The 21,201-nt window shown below is 50.4% G+C and overlaps 1 protein-coding gene across 2 annotated transcripts in view; it reads left to right on the plus strand.

Moving 5' to 3' along the window:
* The window catches only part of ABCC1 (ATP binding cassette subfamily C member 1 (ABCC1 blood group)), a 149,296-nt gene that overhangs the window by 114,885 nt on the left and 13,210 nt on the right, over window positions 1-21,201 (plus strand). The window contains exons 19-24 of one of the 2 annotated variants that reach the window (XM_065924403.1): window positions 87-270; window positions 7,735-7,761; window positions 10,336-10,426; window positions 12,390-12,522; window positions 14,704-14,911; window positions 16,191-16,501. In XM_065924403.1, the coding sequence (XP_065780475.1) occupies window positions 87-270; window positions 7,735-7,761; window positions 10,336-10,426; window positions 12,390-12,522; window positions 14,704-14,911; window positions 16,191-16,501 (954 nt within the window). The remainder of the gene's footprint in view (window positions 1-86; window positions 271-7,734; window positions 7,762-10,335; window positions 10,427-12,389; window positions 12,523-14,703; window positions 14,912-16,190; window positions 16,502-21,201) is intronic. The other variant, XM_065924405.1, reaches the window with a different exon arrangement.

The raw sequence follows: 21,201 nt of genomic DNA on the forward strand, positions 1-21,201 counted from the left end.
ACAGGTGTGTGTGGGGGGCGGGGGGCGGACAAAATTCCCTCTTGCGCGCATGCGCTAGTGCGGCTGTGTCTCCGCTCTCCCTGCAGACGCGGCTCCTGGTCACGCACGGCATCAGCTACCTGCCCCAGATGGACTTCATCATCGTCATGAGTGGCGGCAAGATCTCCGAGATGGGCTCCTACCAGGAGCTGCTGGCTCGGGACGGCGCCTTCGCCGAGTTCCTGCGCACCTACGCCAGCGCCGAGCAGGAGCAGGGCCAGGCCGACGACGGTAGGGTTGCGCGGGCCTTGAGTGAGGGTGGTGCCCGGTCGGCCCCAGGTCTCCCCTGAAAGTTCCCCCCAGCCGCCCTGGAAGCTCAGGAGGGCATCAGGTGGGGGTCTGGGCCAGACCCTCTCAGGAACCATCTGGAAGGACTTTCAGGACTGAACTGAGAGGGAGTCCCAATACTTTAGAGAGCCGGGTCCGCAGAACTGAACACAAGTCACAGTCCTTTCAGGCAGTATATCTCTGGGCCTGTGGAGTTGCGGGGTTTCATGGCGAAAATGGAGGTGGTGATAATTACAGGCCTCCTGGCTCCCAAGAGGCTGTGAGAAGCCAGTGGCAGGTTCACCATGTTGGTCAGTTGCTCAGTCGTAGCCGACTCCTTGCCACCCTGCGGACTGCAGCACCCCGGGCTGCCCTGTCCCTTGCTGTCTCCCGGAGTGTGCTCACTTTCATGCCCATTGAGGCAGTGACACGGGCCGTGAGGTCACACCTGGTGGCTGAGCCTGCAGGTTGGAGGTTGGCAGGAGCTGAGTTCCAGTCTCAGCTGCTGCTCTTTCCAGCTGTGTGATGTCTGGCCATTCCTGATGAAGCAGTGAAGCAACAGACCCGACCTTCTGGCGCCTGAGTGTGCTAGATTACTGGAGCCTTTGGCACGGTGCCAGTGACAGCTGCTGCTATTACTTTTCTTAGGAAGAGTGCTCCCCAATACCCCACGCATGTGGCATCTGCCAGGTCCAGGTAGACCTGCCCGCTTCCCAGCCACCACACCTGCTCTGTCCTCCCGAGAGCATGCTCTGAATTCTGGGCTGGGGCCTCACCCTGTCTTTATTTGAAGCAAACAGGGTGAGGCGTCTAAGAATCCTGTTCTCTCATTATGTGTATGCGTGTTAGTCACTCGGTCGTGCCTGACTTTGCAAGCTCATGGACTGTAGCCCACCAGGCTCCTCTATCCATGGGATTCTCCAGGCAAGAATACTGGACTGGGTTGCCATTTCCTACTCCAGGGGATCTTTCCTATCCAGGGATTGAACCCAGGTCTCCTGCATTGCAGACAGTTTCTTTACTGATTGAGCCACCAGGGAAGCCCCATTCTTTCCTTTAGTTGGTTTGAAATTCAGGGAATCGGTCGCAGTCTCTGTGGGCTGCCCTGTGTTTATGTCAGATGGGCATCTGGAACGGATCCTCTGCTGGTGCTCCCCCCCGCCACCAGGAGCCTTGACCTGCCTTACCACAGAGAGGAAAGAAGTCATCTGATGCCTTTTCTGCTTTGGCATCAGCTGTTGCTAAAAAGAGTGGAACCAAAGCGAGATCGCCTGTCCTGCTGTGATCTCCCTCTTCCAGGAACTAATTACAGACTCCCTGGGCCCTGGGGCGTGTTCGTTACATGCTCAGTCCCCAGGCAGCTCTCAGATAGGCTGTCGGCCCCCCCCCCGCCCCGAGTTGAGGCTGCAGTTCGCCCCATTGCACAACTCTCATGGGCAGAGTTGTCATCGGGGTGTCTGTGATGTGAAGACACACACATCAGTGAGTGATTGTTGACTGCTTACCAGGGCTTCTGTCCCCGACAGGGGTCATCTCCTTGACTCACTCACTCCTCCTCACAGCTTCTCATGGAGGAGGGAAGATGGTGGTGCCCAGTCCACTGGTGAGGAAACTGAGGCTTAAAAGAAGCTCGTCCTGGGATTTCCCCGGCGCTCCAGTGGTTAGGACTCTGTGCTTCCACTACAGGGGGCTCAGGTTCAGACCCCGATGGGGAAACTAAGATCCCACTTGTCAAGTGGTGTGGCTAAAAGACTAAAAAAAACGGGGTCTTGTCCCTCATGTGCCAGGGACAGGCGACTCTCTGTCTCTGTGAATGCGCCTGAGCACTAAGAAAGCTATTTACCATTCACTGATTTAGTCATTACTTGGTGTTCACTGGGCACTCAGCTGTGTGTTAAGCACTTGCGTTGTTCTCCTGGGGCTCCTGTAACGAGGGTCCCACTAGCTTGAACAGCGGGAGTGTGTTGTCTCACAGTTCTGGAGACTGGACGTCTGAGATCAAGGTGGCAGCCTTCTTCTGAGGGCCGGGGGGGGTCCCATGCCTGTCCCCCGGCGTCTCGTGGTTTGCTGGCACTCCGGCACTCCTTGGCTTGCAGGAGCATAGGCCAGCTCTGCCTTTGTCTTCACACGGTGTTCTTCCTGTGTGTGTCTGTCTCCAGATCTCCCCTTCTTGTGAGGAGCCAGTTATATAGGATTAGGGTCCGTGCTCAGGAGCGCCTGTGGACACTTGGATCCACAGAGACCACGGCTCCACACGCGGTTACGTTCCTAGGTTCTGGAGGTCAGAACTTCAACGTATGAATTTAGTTGGTGGGGGACGTAGTTTAGACCTTAAACTAGTAGCGTTCTAGATTTGGGGGAGACAGAAGTGAGCAGATGCAGGCAAGTCCTGCCCTCACGGAGCTCAGAGTCAGCCAGTGGAAGTGGTTTGTGCAGCATTAAGTGCTGTGAGGAGAGCACGTCGGGTATTGGGCTGGAGAGTTTGGGGGTTCAGGCCCCGCAGGCAGCGTGGTCAGGGTTCCCTCTGTGGGAGCAGCGTCCTGACACGGGTAACGGCACAGGCCTCAGCCTGGCATGAGCTCAGTCTCTTCAGGGAACAGGGAAGAGGCCAGTGTGGCCGCACCTTGGTGGGCAAGGGGTTGGGAGACGGGGCTGGCGAGGGGGCTACCGTCCGGGTCTTTCAGCGTGAGGAGTTTGGGGTTTGTTCTCAGTGCAGCTGGGAAACCGATGAATGTCAGAGAGGGGAGGGCCCACAGCAAGAATGCGCAGCTTCATTCCTCTGCCTGAGAGTTTGCTGGATCCTCCTGGTTTGAGGTTTTTCTTTTTATTTTTTTCCTTAATGTGAGCCCTTTTTCTAAACTCTTGATTGAATCTGTTACAGTGTTGCTTCTGTTTCCTGTTTTGGTTTTTTGGCCCCAAGGCATGTGGGATCTTGGCTCCCAAGCAGGGATCGAACCTGTGCCCCTAGCATTAGAAGGCAAAGTGTTAACCACTGGACCACCAGAGAAGTTCCCTAGTGGTTTTTTAATAAGTCCTTTATTGAGATATAATTCACACATCATATGATTCAGTGAGTTTTAAAAATACTCCAATATTTGATTTGTGCAGCCATCACCAAGATGAATTTCAGAACAGTCTCACCCCCTCGAGGAAGCCTCACATCCATTGGCAGTCACTCCCCATTTCCTCCCCGCCCTCCAAGTCCTAGGCAGCCACTTAATCTGCTCTTTTTTTCTTCTGATTTTTGAGTTGTGATTTCTTCTGATTTGTAATTTACAAAGAGCACTGTGTAAGTCTGAGGCATGTGATTTGACTTAGTGCGTCCTGAAATGTGACCACAATAAGTTTAGTGTACATCCATCATTTCATATAAATGCAAAAGTAAAGAAATAGAAAAAGAATTTTTTTTCCTGTGATGAGAGCTCTTAGTAATTACTAGGCAGTTTTGGTTATATTAATCATGTGCATTATATTTCTAGCAATTATTTATTTTATAACTGGGAGTTAGTGCGTCTTGACTACCTTCATCCAATTCTTGCTCCCCCCACCATCTCTGGTGACTACAAACCTGATCTTTGTTTCTATTTTGTTTTTAAAGCATAATTTACCTACAACACTGTGTTAGTTGTGCATGGTATAGTGATTTGATATTTCTATATGTCACAGTGATCACCACACAAATCTACTTTCTGTATAGATTTGTCTTACTCTGACCATTTCTGTATGAACAGAATCCTTTTGTGACTGGCTTCTCTCACTTAGCATGATGTTTCCGAGATCCGTCTATGGAAGCTTGCAGCAGCACTTCATTTCTTCTGATTGTTGAATCATATTCCATTGTGTAGACACACCACATTTTATTTATCCATTCATCAGCTCACGGCATTCGAGCTGTCAGTTTTGGACTATTAGGAATAATGCTACTGTGAACCCTAGAGGTTTTAAAAGAAACGTATTTTCTTTTGCCAGTGTGAGATAGCCGACTCTCCCTCTTAGCATTTTTTTTTTTTCCCTTTTAGCATTTAAACTCCCAGTCGAATGAGTTTCCACATGTCTATGCTCCTGTGGTCGGAAAGTTCTGCTATAAATCTAACCAACTCTCGTCTTGCTGCAGAGTCTTCTTTCTCGGATTGTCTCTTAGCCCAAGTCAAGCCAAGGTCACACGAAACATGGTGGCAATTTTGAGATAACTGTGTTTCACCCACCTGTTTGGTGGGCTACATTTAGGCAAAAAGAACCCTCCGTGGATTTATCTCAACCCTTTTCCCCAGAACGAATTCTCTCTCTTCTCCCCATTCTATCCAGGTGAGCAGGGACCGTCCTTACACCCTGTTGGCCTCAGAAGGGATTTTTTTCCCCTTCTTTTCATCCCCAGCCACACGCATATCCAAAGCAGATTATGCAGAACATGGGTTGCTGCCAATAAAAAAATTTTTTGTGTGTGCACGTCAGCACTTAATTTGGTGGTGAAATTACCATCCGGTGCCCTTGCACCGCTCTGAGGTCATTTCCCCAGTTTACCCACTCAGCCCCCTGCTGGGCAGGTCACAAAGGTCCTCTGACTGTGGGTCTCAAATCAAATGCTCTCCTCTCCCCCGCCCCTCTTTTTGCCTCTCTGGAGGGACCCTGACGATAAGGCGTGGCATCAGGGTCCAGCCTCGCTCAGCTGTAGCCAGTGCCAGTGACCTTGGATTTGTCTGAAACACATTTTTGGCTCCTTCTAAAGGGAAACTTTTGTTTCCGTGTTGGATTAATCATGTCTTTTGCAGGACACCCAGGCTGGAGGGCGTGTGTTTGGTTTGGGGGAATTCTGTCTGCCTCAGATGGAGAACGGGAGCTAGGCTTGGAGTGGTGGGGGGCGACTGACTTCCTCCCTGGGAATATGCCTTATCCTGTTTCTAGGAGACTTTTTGTTTGTTGGCAAAGAGATTGACAAAGTGGTTCATTAACCTTTGTACCTGGAAGGTATAGAACATTTTTATTTACTCTGGTGACCATTAGGAACCTAAAACCTAGAATGGCAGTTTTCAAACAGAACATTTGTGCCTCCTGGGGACACTTGGCAATGTCTGCAGGCGTGTTTGGTCGTCACGACAAGGGAGGGGGGCACCCCTGGCATCTTGTCAGGAGAGACCAAGGATGCTGCTAAACACTCTGCCATGCACGGGGTAGCCCCCTCCGCCCTGCCCCCCCCCCCCCCCGCCCCGAGCATAGAATCACCCCCCACGATGTCAGTGGTGCCGAGGGTGTGGAAGCCACTCTGCTTTGACTTCTCTCTGCCCAGGTTCCATCCTTGTTATCTTGGGGAGAAAGACCTTGACTCCAGTGACATGACCGCTTTTCGAAACCTTATCCCAGTCTTATTCTTTCAACCTCGTCACTCAGTCTTTTCCCCCCCTTTTCCAGATTTTTGCTGAACTTTTTTTTTAACCTGATTATAAAATCAATATTTGCCGCTTATAGACCATGGCAAACAGTAGAAAAGCTCCAAGAACCAGCAAAAGAACGTCCTCCAGCTCTCCCACCGCCACGAGGGGAGCTGCCCTGGCATTTGGCCTGTTTCCCACCTGTTTTTCTGATTTAGGACCTTTTTCCTAGGGTGCGTTTTCACCGCCGGTTTTCCTGTCCCTCTTTTTTGTTCCTTAACACCAGGTCCCAGGTGCCTCCTCTTGCTGCAAAAGTCAGGCATAAGCACCAAACAGCCGCTGGAGAGCTGGTCAGACAGACAGCACATTCCTCCCCTCTGTCCTCAGGGTCCGTGTTTCTTCCCCTTTTGAGTCTGAAGAACTTGCAGGGCCGAGGCGGGAGGCTCAGGCTGGGTGATGTAGCCAGTTGATTCCGTTTTTGGTCAAAAACCAGGCGTTGACTATAAAGCAGTGACTTGAATTCTTCCCTCAAGGGGGAAGCTTGCCTGCTGGCCCTTGCCCAGGCAGAGTTCCAGCACCTTCTTGAGAATAAACAGTGAGGCTGAGAGGTGCCAGCCTTGAGGATGAGTGGCTGGCCGAACACACGGCCTGGGCAGCGCTTGTGTGGCTCAAGGGCCGGGAGATGCTTGGTTACCAGCATCACAACCCCGTACCTGGTGCTCGGAAGCCCTCAAGGGAGAGCCATTGGGTTATAAGTCTTATGTCTTTGCTTTTGAATTATTTTACAAGATCCGCCCTCTCCCAACTCCCCCACCCCCGCATCATTCATATTTTCTCCTTACCTGGTTGTTTCTCTGTAGCATTTAACACTGCCTCATGGTAAATTCTGAATCTACTACTTTATTATCTCTTTCTCTCCCTTGGAATTCAAGCTTCGTGATGGCTTTTGGTCACCTCTGTGTCCCCAAGACTGAGAACAGTGCCTGACACATCATAGATACTTAGGAAATGTGTTAAATAAGTGAACGAATGAGTTACATCTTTATCATTTAAGGCATGTCCTGCGTAATGGTTGGACATTAACACAGCTGTGTATATTCCCCAGATTGGGAACAACTGTGAGCTGATTTTACACCTTTCTCTCAGGGCTGGTTTAGAAACCAGCTTTGTGGATTTGGGCTATGACATGGCATCACCGTGTCTGATACGGTGCCTCTTCCGGCATTGGAAGGTCGTCTCTGCTTGTTCATGTGGTCATTCATTTGTTAATCTGTCCATCTGCTTCTCTGTTGTGTGCCACGGGGACATCTGGTGCTTGAGCTACCATGTGGAATGGTGCCCTGTGGATTGTGCAGTGCACATCCTGTGCAACCCCACATGGCCATCAGATGCACAAAGTGCTAGGAATAGAGTGGTAGATAAGACCTCGGAATGCTATCTCAAGAGCTCACAGTCTGATGGGGGAGACAAACACTAAATAATCAAGGGCATCATGGTGCTAAATGTGTGAGGGAGGCAAGCCTGGGGAGCTGGAAGGACCCTGAGATGGGTCCCTGACCTAGCCTGGGAAGGTCCAAGGTGATATCCGCACCGAGTCACCTCCCCTCCCCCCTTCTGTCCACGTGCAACTGGCTCAGAGCAAGGTGCTTGTGCCCTTGAAGAAGCAAAGACTGGACTGGCACGGGGCCTGTGCCACCTCCTGGCTGGCATGCCTGCCCTTCACACTGGAATACTTTCTCTCTCTCTCCCTCTGCTGCCTGGAAAACAGGAGTGAAGACAGAAGGTCAGTCTGCATTTTTCTAGCTTTCCTTATGTTTGAACACTCACAGCTTTTAGAAAAGGGAGCCAGCCCCAGGCAGTAGGGTGCTTGGCAGGGATACACCCACATCATGTGGGACGGGGAAGCCGAGGCACAAATGCAACAGGTCCCTTAGCTGTCCTTTCCCCTCACCTTTAAGGAAAAACACTCATCCACCCTCTGTGGGCATTTAAATGGGGGTCTCACGGGGAGAGTTCTTTTGCCTTGGTTCTTAACACTTTCTTGGGTCTTGTGAATTCCTAGGCACCAACGTGCTGGATGAGGAGGAAGGTCAGTGACAGCGGGTTGCAGTTGGCTGTGCCTGCAGCGCGAGGCTGCACATGACTTGTCCTGCTGCTGCATGCCTGGGGAGGGGCCCTTGAACGTCTGCATTTCCATCCCTTTCCATCATTCATCCAGCATCTGTTGGGCACCTACTGTGTGCCAGCTTTGTGATTGTTACTTGGGGATACAGATCGAATCTCCCCATCCCTTACTGGTCAACTGAGTGGCCTTGGCTAAGCTGTACTGTCGCAGGTCCGATGACCACGGCCAGCGAGCCTTGAAAGAGATCCTGGTTGTGAGATGCCTGGCACCCAGTAAGTGGAAGATGCATGGGATGGTTATTACGATCCCACCCACACCTCCTGAGCATGATTAAGACCCAAGCACAGGGTGATTGAGCCCCTCATGGAGTAACTGCAGCTGTCAGGGGTGCCCAGAGGTGGCATGTCTTCTAGAAGAACTTGAGTAGGAAAGGCTGCCCGGCCTCCCTCTAGGGACAGAAAGGCATGAACTGGCCCCAGAGCAGACCCATGCCTCCTGCCTTCCAGAGCCAGCAGTGTGTGGCTGAGGGTCCACACCAAAGCCCCCTTTTGACAGCGACTGAAGCTGATTTTAGCCACTTAAACAAGGGTATTTACCAGAAAGATACCAAGTAGCAAAAGGAAATCAAAGGCAGAGAGCGGAAAACAAAGGGGGAGAGCAGAAATCAAAGGCAAAAGCGGATGGTCAAGACTCGGGCGTTGGGAGCTCTGGACCTGAGACTCCTTTGGGGACAGGGCAGCTGTACAGGTCTTTGGTCCTTGTGGGGCCACCACTTAACGTCCTCTGGGGGAGGGGTCCTGAGGGCTGACCTTGGGTAGGTTCCCCCTTGGCTGGGAAGCCTGGGCATCCTGGGAGACAGGTCTGGGAGACTGGGGAAGGGGGCAAATCCCCTGCAAAGAACAGGACGATGTAACGCACACATTTCCATTCTCCTCCTGGGACTCATGGTCCCGCCCTTGCAGACGAAGTTTTTCCACCTGTCCCAGTTGGTGTATCGCCAATGCGCTAATAGGGTTTCAATGAAGAGACCACCATGGAGGCCACTGTGGGGACCTGCACTGCATGTGAAGCAGGTGTGGGGAGGGAAGGCTGAGGTTTCCAGAGGGCGCCTGGGCAGCCAGGCAGGACAGGGAGCTCTCTGAAGTACCTGCTGCAAGATGGGGGTCTCTTGGAGTGTTGTAAATCACCCCCACCCTGCACAGCGGAACACAGTCGAGGCCAGGCTTGGGCCCCAGTGCTATGCATGTGTGTGTGTGCTGTCTGCAGGCCGCTGCATGGGAAGTCCTGCCTGTTACCACTCTTCTTTTTCGTTTGTTTTAGGTTTTTTTTTTTCCCCCAATTAAAAGAGATGCTGATTTTAAAGGAAACATTTAAACAGTGATTCTCAGTCATGGATGTGTCCCAGAATTATCTATGGGACAGGTTTAACAATGCTGATAACAGTACGCACCACAACCTCATCTTCCATTCACCAAGCACAGCCTCATTTCTTCCTCCCGCTCATGGGGCTGGTGCTGCTGTTCTTTCCATTCTGCAGATGTGGAAAGTGAGGCTCAGAGAGGGTCATTGCCTCCCCAGTTCACACAGCTAGGAGGTGAACGAGCACGTCCAACACATCTCAGCCCCCTGACTGCTCGCAGCGTGGGGCCGGCCTCCCTGGCAGAGTCAGTGCAGGGACCAGGGCCGGCCCCAGGGCATCCCCGGATGATTCACACACGGCCAAGATTGAGAATCACCGGCTCAGAGCTCCCCCATCAGCCCAGGAACGACCCCCAGCCCTGTTTCCTTGCCATCCTCTGTCGCTTCCCATGGCTGTTGCCTGAGAGAATCTATCTGGATTCTGCTTTAATTCTTGTCACATCAGCATGTTCGCAGGTTCACTGCTGGCTGTGTATTCATACCCTTTCGTAACTTCTCTCCTGCATCCTCCTCCGGGGTCAGCCCTTCGGAGTCCTACGTTATGTTCTCTCTCCTGCTCTCTGTCTCCCGGCACCAAAGAGTGAGGAAGTCAGTGCAGAGTGGGTGGTAATAAACATATCCCTGACTTGTCAGAAGATTAAAGGAGATAATGTATTTCAGCAGAACACAGCGGCTGTCACTGAATAAATGTCAGCCCCCTTGGCTGGGGGCGCCCGGGACTCCAGTGTCTGATGCCCTTGTCCATAAGGGGTTGTTACTTATTTGGGGTTTCACTGATGCTTGGGGACCAGAAGAGCGTGTCCTTTCCCCTGCGTGGTTCATTTGTGTCCTGACTCCATGAGCCAGGCTGCACACAGCCAGGAGACCATCAGCAGAACTGGATTTTCCTGGTTGCTGCTGGCACAGGGCACTTGCTCAGGGCTCTTGAGATGGTTGCAAAACACTGTCCCTGTCCCTGAGAGAGCTGGCCAGCCAGGGAGCCTGTCTGTGGCCGCTGCAAAGCAGGTCTTGCTTTCTGAGCCTCCTGGCGGCCAGGTTATCTGCCATCTCCCCACATGGTGACAGGTGTTAGTGTCCAGCCTTTCAAATCACCGTCCGCCCCCTCCTCCTTTCCGCCAGGCTTAGCAGGCGTCGGTGGTCCAGGGAAGGAAGTGAAACAGATGGAGAACGGCATGCTGGTGACGGACACTGCAGGGAAGCAAATGCAGAGGTGAGGCGAAGCTGGCTGGGGGACCCTGTGGATTCTCCCAGCACCACGTGTCTCCCCCTGCCAGTTGTGAGGGAGGAGGAACAGGGTGTCCGCAGCAAGGCTCACTGCCAAAATAAGGCATTTAGCTTCTGCTTCCCCTGCCCCCAACCCCAAATCCTGGCGGAACCTCACTTCCCAGAGAGCAGAGGCCCAAAGGGGAAGCCTCGTTGTGCTCCTGCCAGGGGGCATGGCTCACGCAGGCCTCACGGTTGGTTTTAACCATCCGTCTGTGCTTCTGACACTCAAGCTCCCTACATGGCGTGGCTCTTTGCTCAAGTCACTCAGCGGGGCCTGGAATGTTGAGGCTGTAAGAACCAGCAGCCAATTCAAAATAGTCACAGTAACAATAGCAGCTGCGTTTTATGTGCCATTAGGAGCCAGGTGCAGTGCCAAGTCCTGTATAGTCCATAAACCTGGAGGTCGTTTCTCTCGTCTTCCCATTTTACAGGTAGGCAGACTGAGAGCTGTCCACAGGCCATACAGCCAGAGAGAAGCGAAGCTTGGCTATTTGAACCCGAGTTCAGCCCCTGAGCCAGTGCTCCTAAGTTTTATGCTTTGGTGCTTTAAAGAAGGTTGCTTTTGGTCAGATCATGGGGTATTTGGAGGAGGGGTGTTGACCTGTCTGTGCCTTGGTTTCCTCCATTGTCGAATAGGGCCTTTGGCGCCCCTGCCGTGCAGGATTGTAGGAAGGCCTCTGTGATACGGCATGTGGTCACTTAGAACAGTGCCTCCTGCCTCCAGCGCTCAGTAAATGCCGCTCAGTTATTATTTAGGTGAGCTGGAGCTGCCTGGGGTTACTTCTTTTGCAGTGGGGGGATTTGACAGACACGGGCGTGGAAGAAAATTAGCCTGAGCACCTGTGTCCCTCAGAACCCTGCTCGCAGTCCCCTCCTGGGCCCAGCTGTGTGTCGTACATGACACTCTTCCTTCTCTACTGGGGCAGCAGTCAGGGTGTGAGCGCGGCGTGTGTGTGTGTGTGTGTGAAGCACTCTTAACAGTGCCTCGCCTGGAGCATGCGGGGGCTGAGGGGGCACTGCCCTGGTCTGTGCAGGCAGCCAGCTTAAGGTAAGGATTAGCTGAGATGGGGCAGGCGCCTGCAGGCCGTCCTGGGATGTCGGAGCGGGTGACCACGGGGCGCTTGCACTAGCACACCGTGGGTGGACCGAGCAGAAACGCACAGCACACTGGGTATTCATTTTTCTGTTGCTGCATAACAAGTGATCACAAGCCTAGTGGTCTGTCATCTCAGTTCCTATGGGTCGGGGTGTCTGGGCACAGCCAAGCTGGCTCCACTGCTCAGGGTCTCTCAAAAGCTGTAACCAAGGCATCAGCCAGGCTGGGGTCTCAACTGAAGGCTCGTCTGGGGAAGGATCCACTTCCAAATGCACGAGGCTGCTGGCAGGACTCGGTTCCTCAGTCCCTAACTGCCCTCATCCTGGAGGACCCCTCCGCCCCCAGCCCTCCCCTGGGCCTCTCCCACCTCCACGCTCACCACATCAGGGCAGACAGACAAAGAAGGCAGTAGAGTTGACTACAAAGTGGAAGTTGTACCCCATCCCTTTGTTCATGTGAATCTGAGCTGTGTGCACATGCATGTATACACACGCACACACATATGAACACACACACCCCACGTCGTCCCTCAAGCACACATCTCCCCAGGGAGGAAAGCTCTCTGGGTGATGATCTGTCATGATCCGCCTAAAGCTGATGAGCACAGGGTGGGGGAGGAAGGGAGATGCTTTTTGAATAAAATCTGCCTAAAGGAATAGTTCTCCCATGGAACCCTGGGGCCAGACCCATCCCCTCTATGGGTCTTCTCTGTAAAATCAGAAGAGTTGAACGAGGCCTAGTGCTTGGGGGGAGGCCACCAACCCTGCCCAGGGCCTTCATCTGGGGGACACCCATGTGTCCTGTTCCCCAGGCAGCTCAGCAGCTCCTCCTCCTACGGCGGGGATGTGAGCCGGCACCACACCAGCACCGCCGAGCTGCAGAAGTCCAGGCCCACGGAGGATACCTGGAAGCTCGTGGAGGCAGACAAGGCTCAGACGGGGCAGGTGAGGACATGGTCAGGTTGCTGTGTGTCTGTGGGAGCTGGGCTCTGGTTGGGGTGCTGTGGTCATCTTGACTCACGTCTTCCTCCCCAGGAGACTTAAAAAAAATCCCGTTTTAAGCGCTAGAAACCAGGGTGGAGGGCCAAGGTGACTTGCCACAGGTCACGGCTGGTAAGCAGCAGAGCTGGGGTGTGAACCCAACTCTCAGACTCCAGGGTGGTCACCTGTAGCCTCTGCCTTCCTGATGGCTGCCTCCTTTGAGCAGCTGGGGCCTCGGTAGCCGTAGATGACGCAATGCCTTCAATCCAGGCTCCAGCCTCACGGGGGTCAGCTGTGTGTGGGTGGGTGTCAGGTCATCACAGACGCAGCCCTGAGGAACATTAATTGTGTCATCGGAAAAGATTGTTTTTCACTTCTTTTTATTTTGTATTTTTGCCCTTATTACAGGCAGATCTTGTTTTATGGCACTTGGCTTTGTTGCACTTCACAAATGCTGTGTTTTTTACAAACTGAAGGTTTGTGGCAATCTTGTGTTGAACATCAGTGCCATTTTTCCAGCAGCATTTGCTCACGTTGGGTCTCTGCCACATTTTGGTAGTTCTTGGAATATTTCAAACTTTATCATTGTTATAGTTTGTTATTGTATAAAATATACTTGTTATTGTTATACTATGTTAACAGTATAATATTTGTGATCTTTGACGTTACTACTACAACTCACCAAAGACCCAAATTATGATTAGCACTTTTTAGCAACCAAATATTTAATTAAGGTGTGTGCATTGTTTTTCTAGTCATAGTGCTACTGCACACTTAATAGACTTCAGTAGAGCATAAATATAGCTTTTATATGCACTAGGAAACCAGAAAATTCATGTGACTCAGTTTACCGGGATATTCGATTTTTTTGCAGTAGTCTGGAACCAAGCCTCCAAGTGTCTGAGATGTGCCTGTTTATCAGTGAGAAGGTCTCAGCTGGGGCTTTGTTTTTAATACCTCTCTTAGTCCCTTTGGGCTGCTATAACAAGACCATGGTATAGGTGGCTTAGAAACAACATACATTTATTTATTGCTCATAATTCTGGATGTTGGCAAGTCCAGGATCATGGCACCAGCAGATTCAGTGTCTGGTGAGAGAGCTCCCTGGTTCATAAATGGCCATCCCCTCACAGTGTCCTCATAGGACAGAAGGGTGAGGGATCCCTTTTATGAGGGCACTAATCCCGTTTCGTCCACCCTCATGAACAGCCTGATACGACAGAGAGCACACACAGGGAAAGATTCCCAGAGTTTGCTGAATCCACACAGAGCAGGTTGGGTGTCAGGCTGACCCAGAGCACACTTCACCCCTCCGTGGTGTGCAGCTGCCCTTTGAGTGACCGCATGTGATTACACGGCCCCCACGCTGGGCTCCACAGGAGACACTGGAGTGAAAGAGGCCCCCGACTGTCACTCCGTGGAGCTGGGAAATAGGTTGAGCAAGGGCCAAGTGATTGGAAGCCAGTGGCGTGTTCAGAGGACTGAGGGTGGAGGGAGTGGATGTGACACTTGGTCATGGTTGCTAGGCAACGTATCCCATCTTCCCATTATCTTCAAACTCTTCCTTCCTGATAGTCCTGGAGTAAAACTTAATCCTGAACAGGATCTCTCGGGTCCTGTGTGGTCCAGCCGCTCCCTGTTCTCCAGCCTTACCACACGCCAGCTATCCTTGCCTCCTTTCTCCGTCCCTTCTACCTCAGGGCCTTTGCACATGTTGGTCCCTATGCCTGGAATGCCTTTTTTTTTTTTTTTTTTTCTTTCCCATTTTCACCTGGTTAATTCTTTGATATCCCTCCCTTACAGAAAACCTCCTATGATTCTTCTCCACCCTGGATTGGGTCAGGATACCCAGTTTTATAGTCCCGTGGAATCATGTACCACTTCCAGCCCTTCTCTGGGATTATGCATTTATCTGGGCATTTATCTGATGAAAACCTGTCTCACTGCTCAACTGGAAGTTCCATGAGGGCAGAAACCTTGGCTTTGCTTCTGCTGATTTCTTTGCCAAGTAACTAAAGGGGAAGAGGATCGTAGGCATGAGCATAGGTGGGGTCGCTGGACTGCACAGGGTCTGTTGAGGCTCCTGACTTGGGTAGGCATGGCTGGTGGGTGTGTTCTGTAAGATGCTTTTTCTCCTGGTCCCAGGTCAAGCTGTCCGTGTACTGGGACTATATGAAGGCGATTGGGCTTTTCATCTCCTTTCTGAGCATCTTCCTTTTCCTGTGTAACCACGTGGCTTCCCTGGCCTCTAACTATTGGCTCAGTCTCTGGACGGATGACCCCATCGTCAACGGGACCCAGGAGCACACGCAAGTCCGGCTGAGTGTCTATGGAGCCCTGGGCATTTCACAAGGTGAGCCTGCCTTGCCCCTCACCTGCTCTTGGCACTTGGAGCCACTTCCATTTCTTGTTATAGAATCAGGTCCCCCAACTTGTCAGGGTTTTGTTAGACCCACAAACCAAGCCAAACACACAGTAACTGTCACATAATAGACACTCAGATATTTGCAGAATGAACGATTTTTTAATGTGCTGTTTCATGTGGCTCTAGGAGACAGAGGGGAAGGGAGCTCCAACGTGCCTATTTTACAGATGAGTTAAGTTGAGAAATAGGTGACCAAGGACCCTTGTCCCTCATTGTTCTAGCAGGGTGATGGAGTCTCTGTGAAGTCCTATTTGTGGACTCTTGCCTTCTGCCCAAAAGTGGGAATTAGTTTCTACTTGTGGTTCGTAACGCAAGCAATGCTACCCTCACGTCTAGAGATGCTTACAGAGTTTAGTCATATCCAGAGATACTTGGAGTTGTCACAACTTCCCCGTGGGGGCAGGTGCTGCTGGGACCTAGAGGCCGGGAATGTCGCTAAACATCCTGCAGTGCCCAGCGCGGCCTCCACAACGGAGGATGATCCAGCCCCAGAGGTTAACAGTGCGGACGCTGAGAAATCCTGTGTATACCCTTCCTGTGGTCCCACAAAGACCCCCAGACACAGCAGCATTACCAGTAATAGCTAACGTTTACTCAGCACTTACTTGGTGTCTGGTTCTGTTGTAAACCCTTTAAGGTGTTTTATTTTACTTTTGCAGCAGTCACGTGAGGTAGGAGCTCATTTTTCTTTGCTTTAGAGATGCAGAAACTGAGGCCCAGAAGCGTTCAGTAAGTTGCCCAAAGTCACACAGCTTATTCATGGCAGAGCTGGCATTGAGCAAGGCAGTGTGGCTCCAAGCCCACCCTCTTCTGGAGGGCGAAGGGATTCGCCCACCTGAGCTTTAGTTGGGCTTCCCTTGTGGCTCAGCTGGTGAAGAATCCGCCTGCAATGTGGGAGACCAGGGTTTGATCTCTGGGTTGGTGAGATTCCCCTGGAGGAGGAAAAGGCTACCGACTCCAGTATTCTTCCATACCTGTAACATGGGTACTAATAGAACATATGCAGGGCCCTCATAAGGGTTAGATGCACGTAAAAGACACGGTGAGTTTTGTACACAGTATGTGCTGGGTAATAGTTGCCACCATTCTTGTTGTTATTAGAAGCTGGGAGTCCAGGCTGCTTTGTCCACATGGTCACACAGCCCCTCGCCCCTGGCCCCGCTTGGTCCCTCTCCCGCGGTGGAGTTTGACGTGAGAGTGTTTGTAGGTATCTCGGTGTTCGGCTACTCCATGGCGGTGTCCATCGGGGGCATCTTGGCCTCCCGCCGCCTGCACCTGGACCTGCTGCATAACGTCCTCCGGTCGCCCATAAGCTTCTTCGAGCGGACCCCCAGCGGGAACCTGGTGAACCGCTTCTCCAAGGAGCTGGACACGGTGGACTCGATGATCCCACAGGTCATCAAGATGTTCATGGGCTCCCTGTTCAACGTCATCGGTGCCTGCATCATCATCCTGCTAGCCACGCCCATGGCTGCCGTCATCATCCCGCCCCTGGGCCTCATCTACTTCTTCGTGCAGGTAAGAGGTGGGTCCTGGGGTCCAGGACGAGCTCTGCTCTGTGTTGCCATCCCGTGAGAACAGCTTAAGTTTAAATGGTTTAAACTTTTTACTTTACTTTTAACTTAAATGGGGACCATTTAAGCTTCCCCAGCATGAGACTATGGAGGATGTCTTAGAGGAGGGTTAAGGTTTGTTTTTGTTGGTTTTGAATACCTAAGTTGATGGTTTTCAGCTTGCAATAACCAAACATCCTTTTTTCCTAATAATAAGGGTTTTTTTAAGCTGAAAGTTTTAAAAGGAAATAAGCTATAGCCACGAAGTCATCTTTATTGTTAAACTTTCTCTAAGTATGAAATTCTTTAGGTCATAGGCAGATAATGGAAACATGAATAATAACAGCTTTGATATTTTTTCCCCTGTAATAGAGATCTGAAAGTGAATGTGGAAGTGTGAGTTGCTCAGTCTTGTCTGACTCTTTGTGACCCCATGGACTGTAGCCCACCAGGCTCCTCTGTCCATGGAATTCTCCAGACAAGTATACTGGAGTGGGTTGTCATTCCCTTCTCCAGGGGATTTTCCCAACCCAGGGATTGAACCTGGGTCACCTGCATTGCAGGCAGATTCTGTACTATCTGTGCCACCAAGGAAGCCATAATAGAAGTTTAGAGGTATGCTATTCAGGGCTTCCCAGGTGGCTCTAGTGGTCAAGAATCCACCTCCCAATGCAGGAGACATAAGGATGCGGGTTGGGAAGTCCTGGGTTGGGAAGATCCCCTGGCGGAGGGCATGGCAACTCATTCCAGTGTTCTTGCCTGGAGGATCCCATGAACAGAGGAAACTGGTGGGCTACAGTCCGTAGGGTAGCACAGAATCAGACACGATTGGGTTGACTTAGCACGCACACACACATATGACAGCTTGATGAGTTTGGTAGCTTTAGACTCCTTCACTGTTTTGTTTTGAGGGTTTTTTGTGTGTGTGTTTCTGTCATCTTTGCCTTCCATTCTTAAGTTGGTTTCATGGTCCCAGATGGCTACTGGAGCTCCAGCCATCACAAATAAGCTCCAGAAAGGGGAACAGAGTAAGTGAGCATTTGATGACTGCGTCAGCTTCACTGTGGTGCGTCCAGTTAACAGATCAGCATGTTGAGGTCCAGGGGCAGAACTGGGACTGTGAGCTCACATTTGATTCCACAGTTTAAGCTGGTAACTGTGACTGTGTTTTCCTGCCCCTGAAAAGGACACCTTTTTTACCTTGCTCATGCTGATTGCAAGTGTTTAAATTCAAAGTCATCAAATACATGTATATTAGTAAAAATATTTTTTTAAGCTGCAGCATACGTGCTAACAGGAGACTGCTGTTTAGATGGGAACCTAACAACTGCTGCATAAAATAAAAGTAAGAAACCAGGGGGTGCTCTGTACTCACACTGCACTGTGTGTGGCCTGTTGGTGTGGGTTTCTTGAGGCTTTGGCCGGGTCAGCCAGACACCACACCCTCCCACGCCGTGGCTTGGCGTCCACGCTGTGGCCTGGCATTGGTGAGTGTGAACAAAGATGGAATCAGAGCACGTCCAGTTCCCAGACCCTTTCTATGTTCTCTTTATATCGATGCCAGCTTTTGTGGAAAGTCCTCCAGCTGCATTTACCAGAAATGTTAGCCGTGTTCTTACCCCGGCTGGAGCTTTTCCTGGAGGACCCAATTCAAAAGAACAAAAGAGGAGGCCCAGTGTGACGTTCGAGGCAGCTCAGATATCTACCTGCCGGTAGCAGGGCCTTGAGCACACCATGGGTAATGTGCTAATGGACTGTTAACATCTCTTTAACAGGAGAACTGGGAACACACTGTTGAAGCACCAACAATTTTATTTTTAAACAACAAAGGGAAAGAAGTTAGCCAAAGGCCCATGCTGTCGGCACACTGTCATTATAACTAAGACAGAATGCGTAATGTGCGTGGGCAGGACTGGAAATGGAGGTAGAAAAATGAAAACATTGCCTTACGAATCCTTAGAAAGAGATTATAGGAGAATTTTTTTCGTAGCTTTTAACTATGTATTGTTGTTGTTCAGTGGCTACGTCGTGTCCAACTCTTTGTGACCCCTTGGACTACAGCATGCCAGGCTTCCTTCCTCCCCACCATCTCCCGGAGCTTGCTCAAACTCATGTCTATTGAGTCACTGATACTATCTGGCTATCTCATCTTCTGTCACCCCCTTCTCCTCCTGCCCTCAATCTTTCCCAGCATCAGGGCCTTTCCCAGTGAGTTGATTCTTTGCATCCAGTGGCCAAAGTATTAGAGCTTCAGCATCAGTCCTTCCAGTGAATCTTCAGGGTTGATTTCCTTTAACTCAGCAGTCTCACTGTGTGTGCCAAGAGAGGGACTTCCTTGCTGGTTCAGCCGCTAAGATTCTGAGCTCCCAATACAGGTGGCCTGATTTCCATCCCTGGCTGGGGAACTAGATCCCACATAAAACAACTAACAGTTTGAATGGTGCAACCAGAGATCCACATGCCACAGCAAAGATCGAAGAGCCCTCGTGCCTCAACTAGGACTTGGCACAGCCAGATAAATAAACATTTTTTTGAAAAAGAATCAAGAGACTGTATCACAGAAACAAATAGGCTAGAATGTGCTTAGCATTTTGATTCATAATTACCTCAACTGTCAGTCACAGGCGGATAGATACATACATCATGGTGTATTTATACAAAAGACGTGACCTAGCAGTAGAGAGGAATGAGCTACTAATACACACAAGGAGGATGAGTCTCAGAGACCTCTATTGATCAGAATAAGCCAGACACAAAAGAGTACATTTGTGTGATTCTGTTTTTATGAAGTTGAAGAACAGGCAAGAGCGATGAAATAGAAGTCAGAATAGTGGCTCTACGGGGAATTGACTATGAGAGAACACGAGGCAGTTTCCTAGATTCTGGTCTGGTGGTGCATATACAGGTGTAGATAAACGTTAAGTTCACCAGGCTGTAAAGATTTAGTGCACTTTCCAGTGGAAGTAAGTTGCACCTCAAAAAGTGGCTTTTAAGGGTATATGTGTATAAGGATAGGTGTTCTTTCTCTCTCTCTGGAAAAGAATTAAAACATTATACACTGAAATCTGAGTAGTGTGTATCTCAGGGATCATGGACTTAATGTAATGGTTTTCTAATCATCTTATCTATATCACTTGAAAAAGATTTTAAATGGATATACATTAGTGTATGTCTAATATACACTAATTGTATATTATATATACTATATAATTACACTATATTAATACTACATTAATAATTAATATACACTAATATAGAAGAGGGCTTCCCTCATAGCTCAGTTGGTAAAGAATCCACCTGCAATGCAGGAGACCCCGGTTTGATTCCTGGGTCGGGAAGATCCCTTGGAGAAGGGATAGGCTACCCACTCCAGTATTCTTGGGCTTACCTTGTGGCTTAGCTGGTAAAGAATCTGCCTGCAGTGTGGGAGACCTGGGTTCAATCCCTGGGTTGGGAAGATCCTCTGGAGAAGGGAAAGGCTACCCACTCCAGTATTCTGGCCTGGAGAATTCCAGGGACTATATAGTCCATGGGGTCGCAAAGAGTCGGACACAACTGAGCAACTTTCACTTTCAAATATAGAAGAAAAGCTGTGACCAACCTAAACAGCATATTAAAAAGCAGAGACATTACTTTGCTGACAAAGGTCCATCTAGTCAGAGCTATGGTTTTTCCAGTAGTCATATATCGATGTGAGAGTTGGACTATAAGGAAAGCTGAGCACCGCAGAATTGATGCTTTTGAACTGTGGTGTTGGAAGAGGCCCTTGAGAATCCCTTGGACTGCAAGGAGATCCAACCAGTCAGTCCTAAAGGAAATCAGTCCTAAATATTCGTTGGAAGGACTGATGCTGAAGCTGAAACTCTAGTACTTTGGCCACCTGGTGCAAAGAACTGACTCATTGGAAAAGACCCTGATGCTGGGAAAGATTGAAGGCAGGAGGAGGAGGGGACAACAGAGAATGAGATGGTTGGATGGCATCGCCGACTCAATAGACATGAGTTTGAGTAAGCTTCAGGAGTTCGTGATGGACAGGGAAGCCTGGTGTGCTACAGTCCATGGGGTCGCAAAGAGTTGGACGTGACTGAGCAACTCAACTGAACTGATATATTAGTGTTTGCAATTCATTTTTAGGAAAAGGAATGTAAGAGGTAAGGTGATGTGGAATTCTGTCGGGGCTTCCAGGTTGTTGGGATAAGTCGTTTCTGCTCCCGGAATTGCATGGCATCTGTGAAAGTTCCCTGAAACTTGCCTTAGTGTCTTGGCTCTCAGCCCAAGCCCAGCATAAGACAGGTGTATGTCGAACATTCATTTTCACTCACGAGCACCAGGTGCTCCTTGGTGTCTGGAAGAATCAGGTGAGTCCACAGGGTGGATTCTCTCCAGGAATAGAGCTTAAAAGGAAAGCTAATAATTATTTTTTTAAAAATCAGGCTATTCCATAACAAAAATAAGTCTCAGTTTCACTTTTTAGAGGAAATAAAGTCCAGAGGACATGACAAGTGGAATAAGTTGAGCAAGTCAAACGTTTTAGAACAGTTTCCACCCAGGAGGAAAGATAGCCAGGAAAGGAGGCGATCCCAGGAGAGGATGCCGGGGTCCTTGAGCCAGACCACAGGGTCCGGAGTGCGTCCCAAGGCTCAGTGGGAGCCGCCAGAGGACAGG

Source organism: Muntiacus reevesi, chromosome 2, assembly GCF_963930625.1.
Source record: "Muntiacus reevesi chromosome 2, mMunRee1.1, whole genome shotgun sequence".
NCBI lineage: Eukaryota > Metazoa > Chordata > Mammalia > Artiodactyla > Cervidae > Muntiacus > Muntiacus reevesi.